General features: G+C 46.9%; 1 protein-coding gene across 1 annotated transcript in view; it reads left to right on the forward strand.

The window, feature by feature from the left end:
* Positions 1-13584, forward strand: part of SPSB4 (splA/ryanodine receptor domain and SOCS box containing 4) — a 78234-nt gene that overhangs the window by 12497 nt on the left and 52153 nt on the right. Inside the window, exon 2 of the mRNA XM_057740290.1 lies at positions 6923-7769. Within this exon, the coding sequence (XP_057596273.1) occupies positions 7076-7769 (694 nt within the window). The 5' untranslated portion in view covers positions 6923-7075. The remainder of the gene's footprint in view (positions 1-6922; positions 7770-13584) is intronic.

Here is a 13584-nt window from a genome sequence, read left to right on the forward strand (position 1 = left end):
AGCATGTTTTTAAGTAGTTGGTTTGCTCTTTCAACTATTGCTTGTCCCTGGGGGTTGTAAGGAAGTCCTGTAGAATGTGATATAGACCACATATCAAGAAATTGTTGAAATGCTTTACTAATATAAGCAGGGCCATTATCTGTTTTAATAGCTTGTGGCAACCCCATGACTGCGAAGCATGCATATAAATGCTTTTGCACATGCTTTGCAGTTTCACCAGATTGGGCAGTAGCCCATATAAATTGAGAAAATGTATCAATGGTTACATGCACATAGGAGAGCTTACCAAAGGATGAGATGTGAGTAACATCCATTTGCCATAAAGAATTAGGGCGCAAGCCCCGTGGGTTTACACCAGGTTCAGATTGCTGAGGATTATTAATAATTTGGCATGATGGACACGTTCTTAATATATCTTTGGCTTGATTCCATGTAATATCAAGCTTCATTTTTAAGCCTTTAGCATTTACATGAGTTAATTGGTGGAAATGTTGAGCTTCATCCAATACGGGTGCAACAAGTCTATCAGCAGCTCTGTTACCTGTTGCCAGAGGCCCAGGCAAAGTAGTATGGGCCCGAATATGGGTAATATAAAAAGGAGCGTTTCTAGAATGGACAACTCGTTGAAGTAATAGGAAAAGATCATAAAGAGGCTGTGGAATAGACTGCTTGATAGTAGCAGTTTCTATCATATTAGTGGCTTGAACCACATAGGCAGAATCAGATAAAATATTAACGGCCTGAGGTATGTCTTGCAAAGCACAGATAACTGCATATAATTCTGCTTGCTGAGCTGAAAAGTGAGGGACAGGGATTTGTCGTGTTTTAAATCCCGTATATCCCGCTCGGCCCTTACTAGAGCCATCAGTAAAAATTATAGAAGCATCTGGTATAGGATCAGATTTTGTTATTCGAGGTAGAATCCATTGAGTTCTCTTAAGAAACTGCAAAATGGGATTTTTCGGATAGTGATTATCAATTTTTCCAATATAATCAGCAAAGGCAATCTGCCAACTTACACAATTTTGGAAACAAGCCTGAATTTCTTTAGTAGTTAAATTAATAATTATATGTGAAGGGTCAGTTCCAATTAAATGCTTACTTCGAGTTCTTCCCTTCAGAACCAACTGAGTTAATAATTCTAAATAAGGTGACAAGGATTTTACCATAGTATTTGCTAAAAACAACCATTCCACAATTCCTTCATTTTGCATTAATATCCCCGTAGGTGAATGAGGAGAAGGTAATATAATTAATTGCAATGGCTGATTAACAGTTATTCTCTGTAATTGAGAAGAATGAATTTTATTTTCTACAAGTTTTAGTTCCTCTAAAGCAGCTGATGTTAAAGTTCTTGGACTATTTAATTTTGAATCTCCTTTTAACAAAGCAAATAGGTTAGACAATGCATAGGTGGGGATCCCTATGCACGGGCGAAGCCAATTAATATCTCCTAGGAGTTTTTGCAAATCATTAAGAGTTTGGATTTGATCTGACCTCAGTTCCACCTTTTGTGGTCTAATAGTTGTTCTATCAACTATTGTGCCCAAATATTGATATGGGCTATGCATTTGTACCTTTTCTGGAGCTATTTTAAGTCCTGCTCTATCAAGGCAAAGCTGCATGCTAATATACGCAGAAGTAAGTAAATCTTGATTAGGAGCAGCACACAAGATATCATCCATGTAATGGATAAGATAACAATTAGGAAATTCTAGTCGTACTGGTTCAAGGGCTTTAGCAACAAAATTCTGGCAAATAGTAGGGCTATTCAACATGCCTTGAGGTAACACCTTCCATTGAAACCTTTTTCGAGGTTCTTTATTATTTAGTGCAGGCACAGAAAAAGCAAATTTTTCTTTATCTTTGGGATGTAATGGAATGGTGAAAAAGCAGTCTTTCAGATCAATAACTATTAAAGGCCAATTAGCAGGGATCATATTAGGTGATGGGAGGCCTGGTTGTAAGGCCCCCATTGGTTGTATAACTGCATTGACTGCTCTGAGATCTGTTAATAAACGCCATTTACCAGTTTTTTTCTTTATTGGAAATACTGGAGAGTTCCATGGGCTAAAAGATTCTTCAATATGCCCTTTTTCTAACTGTTCAGTCACTAATTCTGTTAGGGCTTCTAACTTTTCTATGGTTAAAGGCCACTGCTCAACCCATACAGGTGTATCGGTTTTCCAGGTCAATGGGATTGGTGCTGGGGGAAGCAGTAAGCTTTTGCGAACAGTGGCCACTAGTGAAAAGACTGATATCCAAGACCTTCTCTATTTGCATTACCTTCAGCTGGAATGGGAAATAGTTTCCCTTGATGATATTTACCAAGACCTAACCCTGGCTGATATCCTTGATTTATTAGCATTTCTTGACTTTGCATACTATAAGTATCTATCGTTGGAATGTGGATTTCAGCCTTCCATTGTTGCAATAAATCCCTTCCCCATAAATTAATGGGAAGGTCTGCTATATAGGGTTGTAAGTGGGCTGGCTGCCCATCTGGGCCAATACAAGGCAATATTTTAGCACTTTGCTGCAAGCCATGAGCTCTACCTAAACCTACCACTGTAATGTCTGCAGGACAAGTAGGCCAGCGAGAAGGCCAATGATTACTGCTTATAATTGAAACATCAGCACCTGTGTCTATTAATCCTCTAAAAGCTTTTCCATTTATAGTTACTGAGCACGTCGGGCGTGTTTCTAAAATTTTTTCAGAGAGGAAAACTCCAGCCTCTCCTGTGCTTCCAAAGCCTTTCGTTCTCCTTACTTTTGTACTATTGCCAATCTTGTAATATGGCAGAATAAGCAACTGTGCTATTCTATCACCTGGATGGGCTTTCCATGGAACCGAAGTTGATATCATCACTTTAATTTCTCCAGCATAATCATTATCAATTACTCCAGTATGAATTCTAATTCCTTTTGATGTTAAACCAGACCTTCCTAGTATTAAGCCAACGGTTTCTTTTGGCAAAGGTCCAGTAATTCCTGTCCTGACCAATGTTGGAGTTTCTCCAGGCAGTATAATAATAGATTCTGCACAAGGAAGGTCTAAGGCTGTGCTGCCTGCTGTGGCTGGTGATAATTCCATGGCACTGCGGAGTATTGGGCCACTTCTGTCTGTTTCTAGATCTGATAGGCTCCCTTTGGTTGCGGGGCTAGGAGCGAGCCCCGTTGATAGTTTCCCGACAAGGGGGTTCCATCCTTATGGAAGTTAGATTTACACTGGCTTGACCAGTGAAGTCCTTTTCCACATCTTGGACAAAGTCCAGGCTGTTTTTGCCCTTTGATTACATTATCTTGAAAATTAACAGCCCTTCTATCCACTCTCTTCCTACATTCTTTCTTTGTATGTCCTTGTTTACCACAGTTAAAGCATTTCCCTGGAAATTGGTTATTTATTTTCAGTCCAGCCATAGCTTGTGCCATCATTGTTGCTTTAAAGCTCTCAGTTCCCACTCCCTGACACACTCTAATATAATCATTTAATGTTCCCTTTCCTTTCATAGGTCCAATGGCCTTCCTACAATCTGTATTCGCATTTTCAAAGGCCAATAATTGCAAAATAGTATCAGCAGCCTCAGCATTAGTGATCTGCCGCTTGATAGTCTCCTGTAATCTGGCAATAAATTCAGTATAGGGCTCTTTTGCCCCCTGCATGATCTTTTGAAAAGAGACAGGAGCTTGCCCTTTAGCTTCTATTTTCTCCCAGGCTCTTAAACAACAACGTCTCACCTGTTCTATGGCCTGATCTTCCATCAGAATCTGGTCTTGAACTCTGCCCCAATTTCCACTACCTATCAATTGATCCAAGGAGATAGGAATCTGCCTTGCTCGATTGTGGTTTGCCATAGTTTCAGCATGATCACACCACCAGGTTTTGAATTGTAAAAATTCTCCCGGGGCTAGTACTGCACGAGCCAACGTTGCCCAATCAGCTGGAATCAAACGAGAGCCTTCGGCTACTCCCTGTATGATACCTATGGTGAATGGAGAATTTACTCCATAATTTTGTACTGATTGTTTCAATTCTTTCAATATTTTGAAGGGTATCGGCTCATGTACTGCCTCATAAATTCCATTGGGATTATTAGGATCCACTCCAGGTGCCACCCTTTCATGAATAGTCACTGGAAATGCCATTTGCATAGCTTCCAGATCTCCCTCTTGTCTAGCCTGTAAAATGCCCTTCTGTAAGGGTGATAAAACTGAGTGTCCTATAGACACAGGAAAGGCATAAGCTCCCCCATGCGGCATTAAAGAGGGTGGAGGAGGGGGCAGTATAGGAAGTTCGCCCTCCTCCACAAGTGAGGGAGCCGAGGGTCTTAATCCCTCAGCCATTTGTATTCCCTTTTGTTTTTCAGTTTTGTTTGGCACCGCATATGCCCATCGGTCCTCTGACGGACGGGCTTCTTCATCAAAGCTATCATTTAAGCCTTCAGGAGCCCATAGAGGCGCTAATAGAGGCTCTAATACTGACTTAATCAGAGACCACATTTGACCAAACAGAACCTGGTACGGGAGTCCCTTTAGAATACAGTTTTTTAAGTTCGTTCCAAACCTTATCCCTAAGTACATAAACCCAGTGTTAGCCTAAAGAAGGAAACCACATACAATATTCTCTCAATTATTTACAGAATTTCTAACAATCGACCTTCACTTGCTTTTTACAAGACCTTCACTTGCTTTTTACTCCACCTGCCCTTAGGAGCTGCCGTAACAGGCATCCATCTGGTCGATATTAATCTAAACTTTTATTTCCCATATTTTACCCCGAACACAGACTACCCAAGAGATTTACTTACTGGCAGGATTTTTTCAGAGGCCTCTTACTCTCCTCTTGGGGGCTTCACGGCACTTCCCAATTCTTTACTTTCATCAATTTCACTTTCCGTGAACCTTCGTCACTCAAACCTTTCGTGCCCCACGTTGGGCGCCACTTGCCGAGACCAGCTCGGCGACTCGAGGCGAGTGACGGGTGCCGCAAGCTTGAAGAAGACACAGACACAGACTGAAGAGAAAAGTGGGACCGGGGGGCTCAAGACCTCTCGGATCAAGAGCCCTGCTGATTAATCCCACGTTGCTTTTATTGAGTTCTCGGCATAGTCTAAGGGTCTGACACTCCCAGGTTAATCCCATAAACAATCAAAGGCCTCACATGACTGGGGGCAATGATCTTTGTTTGCCTCCTGGGTCCTGATTTGAGCTGGGTGTGGAGAGCAAAGTAGCCCTGGGGGAAGGAGACCTCTCTCAGAAGGATTAAGGGTCTGTGCCCCACCCGTGTTGGCCCCTCTGTGACTGTGCCTGTCTTAGGTTGTTCCTCCCTTGAGGAATCTTACCCGTCTTTGGCTAACCAGCCATCCCTCAGGACCAAACAGGGTGATATTAGTCTCCATGCCCCGCACCCTCAGCTCCTCCACTGCTCAAGCAGGACATTCTGAATCCCATCGCTCGGCCCACATACTTCAACATTTTCAATGTTTCAAAAAGGTTCCAGAATGTCTTCCCACAAAAATGGAAATTGAGAATGAAATCAGAGGGTTCAAAAAGCAATGCACAGTATTGCTGCCTGTGCTGCATGGCATTTTGGCTGGTATTATGCCTCTGTTTGGGTGGGAGGTCATGGCCACGCAGAGCCATGAAAAATGCCTGCTTCCTGGTCTGTCTCAAGGAAAATTGTTCTGAACCTAGGAGCTCCCAGACCTGGGAGGGGAGAACACATCCCTCTGCTCTGGACAGGCTGCAGGGCTCAGCTCTCCATCTCTCCCCACACCTGGGGTCCATCCAAACAGCCCAAGCACCCTGGATGCTGGTTGGTCTGTTAGTGATGGTGGCCAAGTCCTCCTCCCTGAAAACCAGGATCTTGTCTCAGAGGAGGTTGCCCAGGGTTAATGCTGTTAACAATGTTTATATGCCTAAAAGAAAGAGCTTGCCCATCCAAAGGGAAGGGGTACATGCAGGATGCCCAGAAGACAGAGCCAGAGAGGGAAACCTGCCCGCAGAATCTCAGGCTTGACTTTTGATATTGTCTCTTAGCTTCCCACACCACCTGGAGGGAGCATTTTATCCCCATTTTACAAATGAGGAAATTGGAGTCTTAGAGAGGCTGAGACCTTCCTGTGGACACACAGCTAAGAGATGGAGAGAGGGATTTGCATATAGTTCTCTCTGGCTCCAGAGCCTGGACACCAACTCTCTCATCCCCCTGCCTCCAAATCACCTTCCCGTGGAGACCCCACCCCATCCTCAGATGGTTGCCTTAGGTCCAAGTCCATGTCCCTGGGTGACCTTGGTGAATCCTTGCTGGGTGTCTGGCTTCTCAAGCCCTGCTGCACTTTAAATGCTATTTAAGCTCTGCAGGGCAGCGGGGGATGGGAACCAATGGGCCACACCCTAAATGTCTTCACGCCCCTGTCTTGGGCACTGTGTCCTTCCAACCTCGGCACAGGGCTTGTTTCTTGGGACCAAATGCACCAGGGTTCTCCCGGTTCTGTGATCTTGAGCAGATCACAACTTCTCTGGACTCGGTCCTTATTTCTAAAGTAAAATTGCCTGTGGTTGCTCTAAGAGCCCAATACGGGCTCTGAAGTCAGATGGCCTCCGTGTGAATCCTGGCTCAGCCCCTTCTTAACTGTGGGGTGTTGGTTGATTACTTATCTCCTCTATGTTCTTTACTTTTCTCATCTATAAATTGGGAATAAGGATGAATGTCTTATAGGGAGGTCTTAAGGATTAAATGAGCTAATACGTGTGAATCATTTAGAACAGCGTCTGGCATATGGCGAGTTCTAGATAAGTGCCAGATATCATTCTATTCATTAGTCATTATTATTAATGCATGCCCAGGGCCCGGCCACGGCATGGGCATAAGTGGCTGTCGAGGCTGCAGTTACAACCCGTGTCTTTTGCTTCCTTCCAGGAGCTTGGGCCCCTGCCCCAGCCCCGTAGAGGCTGTGGACGTGCACGGTCCGGAAGCCCGGTTTCCAGCCCCGTGGCCCATCCCTGGCTGCGGGGAGCGGAAGCTCCCACGAGGTAGCGGTGGCCCGCAGCGGCCCCGTCCCGGCAGCGAGCCATGGGCCAGAAGCTCTCGGGGAGCCTCAAGTCGGTGGAGGTGCGAGAGCCGGCGCTGCGGCCGGCCAAGCGCGAGCTGCGAGGAGCGGAGCCGGGGCGGCCGGCGCGGCTGGACCAGCTGCTGGACATGCCGCCGGCGGGGCTGGCGGTGCAGCTGCGGCACGCGTGGAACCCCGAGGACCGCTCGCTCAACGTCTTCGTCAAGGATGACGACCGGCTCACCTTCCACCGGCACCCGGTGGCGCAGAGCACGGACGGCATCCGCGGCAAGGTGGGCCACGCGCGCGGCCTGCACGCCTGGGAGATCCACTGGCCCGCGCGCCAGCGGGGCACGCACGCGGTGGTGGGCGTGGCCACGGCGCGGGCCCCGCTGCACTCGGTGGGCTACACCGCGCTGGTGGGCAGCGACGCCGAGTCCTGGGGCTGGGACCTGGGCCGCAGCCGCCTCTACCACGACGGCAAGAACCGGCCCGGCGTGGCCTACCCCGCCTTCCTGGGGCCCGAGGAGGCCTTCGCGCTGCCCGACTCGCTGCTCGTGGTGCTGGACATGGACGAGGGCACGCTCAGCTTCGTCGTGGACGGCCAGTACCTGGGCGTGGCCTTCCGTGGCCTCAAGGGCAAGAAGCTGTACCCGGTGGTGAGCGCCGTGTGGGGCCACTGCGAAGTCACCATGCGCTACATCAACGGCCTTGACCGTAAGTGCAGCCTGCTGAGCGGGGAGGGGGTGGGCAGGGGCTGACTCTCCCTGGCAGATCTAGGCAGGGAGGTTGGGGGCGGGGCAGCGGGGGGAAGCAGGTGAGGCCCCATCCTCCATCAGCATCAGCACTTGGGATGACCCTGTGGTGGAGAGGACGTGGACTCTGAGGCCAGGCTTCTGGGTTTGGACCTTGACTCTGTTTTGCTCACTTGATGATCTTGGGGTGGTGCCTCAGTTTGCCTATCTGCAAAAGTGGCTCAATGATAGTAAGCTAGCTCAGGTTGAAGTGAGAAATCAAATAAGATAATAACATATGCGAAGTGCTTAGGACAGTGCTTAGAACTGGCACCTAGTAAGTGATTTGGGTGTTGATGCTAATTACGGACGTTTCAGTCTCTGTAAGGCTTGTGCAAAACGATGCCTCCTGTGTACGTGGCTTCAGGTTCACAGCGGGAGGAGCGTGACAAGTAGAAGACAGTCCCTGCGCTTGAATCCCATGCACTTGAGTTACTGATAAAAAATAAGTAATGGTAATAACTATCATTTATTGAACGTAATGGTAATAACTATCATTTATTGAACGCCTTTTGTATGCAGGGGCCGAACACTCCAATCTAGGTCTTCCTGCTGAACTCTCTGTTAAAGGGGGCATCCAGCTGATTATCTCCTCATGGGAATGAGAGCCACAAGTTGCAAAATCTTCTGACTTCTTTCAAGGGGACCCAGAAATCTAGATTTTGTGTGAACTATTCCAGTTTTTAAAAGTTGGCAGCTGCCAGAGACACCATGTGGACAAAAAAGCACCCTTCCCTTGCAAGTTGCAGATAAGCCCATAGCCTGCTGGGTTTGACTATTGACAACTCTAAGGCCACCTCTCATTTAATATACACACTTATCCTGTGAGGTAGCTTAAAAATTCTAGAAACAAAAATGGTTATTAGTTTTTTAGGAGGGAGTCACTCAGGGAGGCAGGGTGGCCCCTGGACAGAGGTGCATGTTGTGGCCGCCTGTCCTGTGTTGAATCCCAGCTGAATGGGGCCTGGAGTCTGGCACTTGTGGGCTTGCTCACACCTCATCCTGCCTCACACCCAGACTTCCTGCCACACCCCAGATGAAGCTCCCAAAAGTGGGCGCTGAAAGCCAGAATTCCAGCTTATTCATTTTTTAAAAATTAATTAATTAATTAATTTTATTGGCTGTGTTGGGTCTCTCTTTTTTGCTGTGCACAGGCTTTCTTTAGTTGCAGTGAGTGGGGGGCTACTCTTCGTTGTGGTGCGTGGGCTCCTCATTGCCATGGCTTCTCTTGTTGTGGAGCACGGGCTCCAGGCGCGTGGGCTTCAGTAGTTGCAGCACATGGGCTCAATAGTTGTGGTTCACGGGCTCTAAAGTGCAGGCTCAATAGTTGTGGCGCACAGGCTTAGTTGCTCTGCGGCATGTGGGATCTTCCTGGACCAGGGATCGAACCCGTGTCCCCTGCACTGGCAGGCTGATTTTTTTTTTTTTTTTTTTTTGAGATACAGTTAACAGACAATAAACAGCATATATTTAGAGTGTACAATTTGGTGTCCCAATCTCCCAGTTCATTCCCCCCCAACCCTCCCCACTTTCCCCATTTGGTGTCCATGTGTTTGTTCTCTACACCTGTGTCTCTATTTCTGCCTTGCATTTCCTCTTTCATAGTTGTTAGCATTTGCCTTATGTATTGAGGTGCTCCTATATTGGGTGCATAGATATTTATAATGGTTATCTCCTCTTCTTGGATGGATCCCTTGATCTTTATGTAATGTCCTTTCTTGTCTCTTATAACATTTTTTATTTTAAAGTCTATTTTATCTGATATGAGTATTGCTACTGCAGCTTTCTTTTGATTTCCATTTGCATGGAATATCTTTTTCCTTCCCCTCACTTTCCGTCTGTATGTGTCCCTAGGTCTGAAGTGGGTCTCTTGTAGACAGCATATATATGGGTCTTGTTTTTGTATCCATTCAGCCAGTCTTTGTCTTCTGGTTGGTGCATTTAGTCCATTTACGTTCAAGGTAATTATCGATATGTATGTTCCTATTACCATTTTCTTAATTGTTTTGTTGTTGTTTTTGTAGGTCCTTTTCTTCTCTTATGTTTCCTGCTTAGAGAAGTTCCTTTAGCATTTGTTGTAGGGCTGGTTTGGTGGTGCTGAATTCTCTTAGCTGTTGCTTGTCTGTAAAGCTTTTGATTTCTCCATCGAATCTGAATGAGATCCTTGCTGGGTAGAGTATTCTTGGTTGTAGGTTCTTCCCTTTCATCACTTGAAATATATCGTGCCACTCCCTTCTGGCTTGCAGAGTTTCTACTGAGAAATCAGCTGTTAACCTTATGGGAGTTCCCTTGTGTGTTATTTGTCATTTTTCCCTTGTTGCTTTTAATAACATTTCTCTGTCTTTAATTTTTGTCAACTTGACTAATAAATGTCTTGGTGTGTTGCTCCTTGGATTTATCCTTCCTGGGATTCTCTGCGCTTCCTGCACTTGGGTAACTATTTCCTTTCCCATGTTAGGAAAGTTTTCAACTATAATCTCTTCCAATATTTTCTCAGGTCCTTTCTCTCTCTCGTCTCCTTCTGGGACCCCTATAATGCAGATGTTGGTGCATTTAACGTTGTCCCAGAGGTCGCTTAGGCTGTCTTCAGTTCTTTTCATTCTTTTTTCTTTATTCTTTTCTGCATCAGTGATGATCACCATTCTGTCTTCCAGGTCACTTATTCGCCCTTCTGCCTCAGTTAATCTGCTGTTGGTTCCTTCTAGTGTATTTTTCATTTCAGTTATTGTGTTGCATATCTCTGTTTGTTTGTCCTTTAATTCTTCTAGGTCTTTGGTAAACTTTTTGATCTTTGCATGCAGTCTTTTTTCAAAGTCCTGGATCATCTTCACTATCATTATTCTGAATTCTTTTTCTGTAAGGGTGCCTATCTCCTCTTCATTTAGTTGTTTTTCTGGGGCTTTATCCTGTCCCTTCATCTGGTACAAAGTCCTCTGCTTTTTCATTTTCTCTATCTTTCTGTGACTGTGGTTTTCAGTTCCACAAGATGAAGTAGTGCTGATACTGCTTGATACTGCTATCTGCCCTCTGGTGGAGGAAGCTATCTAGGAGCCTCCAGTGTGCTTCCTGATGGGAGGAACTGATGGTGGGTAGCGGCAGGCTGATTCTTAACCACTGCGCCAGGAGGGAAGCCCCTAGCTTATTCATTTTAAATGAGAGATATAACTGCCCCCCTTCAGAGAAGAGAAAACTGAAGAGCAGAGCTACAGAGAACTGGAACCTGGGTCTGCCTAGGTCTTTCAGCCTCCAAACCCCACTCTTTTCCCATGCTCCCCCCTTAGCTGAGGGGCTGAGAGTGACACTCCAGAAAAGAGGTCAAGAACAAGATTTTACTAAAGTAAAACTGACATTGACTCGAGCTAGAGTTGGTTGACCATTTTCAAGGGTGACAGACCATTTTCAAGTGGCTGGTGTGCTCCACTCTGTGGTATAATTGGCGACACTTTTGCTCATATTTCATTTCTGTGGTTGTTGGACTAAGATTGCCATTGAATGGCAAAGCATTGTTCTGTTTTCTCTGATTAATTGGTTAAATAAAGAGAGGATGCGTGTGTCCTGAGACGGGCTGAAGTCCCCTCGGTGCCTTGTGGAGAAAGCTGAGAGCCCTCATAGACATGATGACCAGGCAAACCCCAGTGCTTAGAAAACCAACAGCAACAACAAATGCTCTTTTAAAATGGAATTGGAAAATCTACTTGCCAGAGTTGATCACTGGACTAGAAAGATGGCGTTGGTGTACCAAGACTCTGGAGTCTGACATGCCTCATTTCCCACTGCACCCCCGACACTCAGTGATCTTTTGTCTTTGGTGAATCACTCTAATGCCTTAGGACTCATTTTACTCATCTGTAAAATGGAGCAGCACTAGATCCCTTTCATGGCTGCTGTGAGATCTTGTGTGGCAGCACCAGTAATACGGTAGTTGGGATGAGAGGCTGACATTGATACCCAGTGGATCTACCTGAGCCAACAGTGGGGCCCCCAGGTGGGCTTCCTCGTGGGTATTGATTCACACTTGGTTTGTTGTCTGTTGCTTGGTTTTCAGGCACAAAACTAAGGTGCTAACAAGGTTGCAGCCAGTGGCTCCCCCACGTAGGATAGGATCAAGAGTAGTCAAGCAGTGGTGTTCTGCTTGGTGTGTTGCTGGGGCTAGAGGCTGGGTGGGAAGGCCAGTTGTGATCAGAGCATTTTGAACTCTGATCCTTCAGGTGGCTGGAGATGCTCAGTGAGACTGAAACTTGGAGCATTCTCCCCTCCCTGTTGGCAGTGATATTTTTCAGGTTGGCTGAGGCTAGAATGCCCATCCAGGAGGCAAGGGGAGACAAGGCCAGGATGTCATGTGATGTCTTGTGGCATCTCCCATTGGGCAACAGGATTGGCTTGAGTGCTATGGTGCTGGCCCCTTCTCCAGATAGGAGTCACGTTCTCTATCTTGGGCAGGGTGTGATTGCGGAAAGGGGAGCTCAGCTTTTTTGGACAAGCCCCGACTACAGGGCGCGCCACCAAAGAACAGGCTGAGGGGAGTCTGACAGGGGCTGGTTGGGAAGGGACTGTGCATTGTTTGTAGCTAGTGACCGGGGCTGAAGTCCAGTGCATCCCTGAACACTGAGAGGGGTTTGGCCCTAGGGAGTCTGTGGGCAGGTAAGGTGACCCAAGGTGGAATTCTGTACACGAGAAGAATTCTGAGCCAACGCTGGTGGACTCACTGAGCTACCAATTGGTGGACTCAACTGAGCCAGTTGTGGACATGAAGGCAGGTCTCCAAATTCAGACCCAACCAGGGGGTTAGGGGACCACAGTAAGAGACAGGCTCCCGAGCAGAAAGGCGGGGCTGCTCCCTGGGGTTACTTCCCTACAACATCACAGTGGTGGGAGAAGAGATGGTGTTAGAGTCTGGCCCCAGCACTCACCAGGAGGCCGTGGACGATGATTACCTCCTCCCTCTGGACCTCACTGTCATCCTTTGTGAAACAGGCATGATAAAGCTGGCCAGCACAGAGCAGGCCCACAGCAACTGGTGCTCACTGCTTTGATTAACTAGGTGAGCTGGGCCAGGACTGGGGGTTCACCTATGGATAAAAACAAAAGCGGCCTCAATAGAATCTTCTCCTCCAATGTGTATAGGAAGGAAGTTAATGGACATCGTTTTCTCAGTGTTTGATTTTTATGACTATAAAAGCAAGACTTAGAAAGAGCTAACTGCATGTAACTCTGAAGTATGTGTTTGTGGAGGACAGGAGCTCCTGGAAGTGCATTTTCCTATTACAGATGTGTCCTTCAGCTGCACTATGGAGCAAAACAGCTCAGCATCTTGGAGGGTTTACAGTAAAGAGCTTCAGGACACCCAGCAGCTCTGCCACCTGAGGGAGCTAGGAAGTGCAGAACCGAGGCCGGGCAAACAGACAAGCTGGCTCCACACGACGGGGTCCAAGGCCAAATAATAACAAATAATAACAGCAGTAGCACCACCGCCAATAACAGTCCCGTGCCCTGCCTCCTGCTGCCTGGGCTGGCCCTGCCTCCATTCTGCCCACTGGCTCCGGCTCCGAAGAGCCGGGGTCTGAGCCCAGGGCTGACTTTGCAGGGGCTGGGGAGCGGGAACTGTAGGATCTTGGGCCCAATGGGCAGGGAGGGCTTGTCCACTGGCTTTGAGCCCGGGAAACTGTCATTCCAGACGTCATTCCTAGATGGTTTAATTGATCTGCCAACAAGTATTTATTGGCGCAGCAGCTCAGCAG

This window comes from Hippopotamus amphibius, chromosome 6 (genome assembly GCF_030028045.1).
Source record: "Hippopotamus amphibius kiboko isolate mHipAmp2 chromosome 6, mHipAmp2.hap2, whole genome shotgun sequence".
In the NCBI taxonomy this organism is placed as follows: Eukaryota; Metazoa; Chordata; class Mammalia; order Artiodactyla; family Hippopotamidae; genus Hippopotamus; species Hippopotamus amphibius.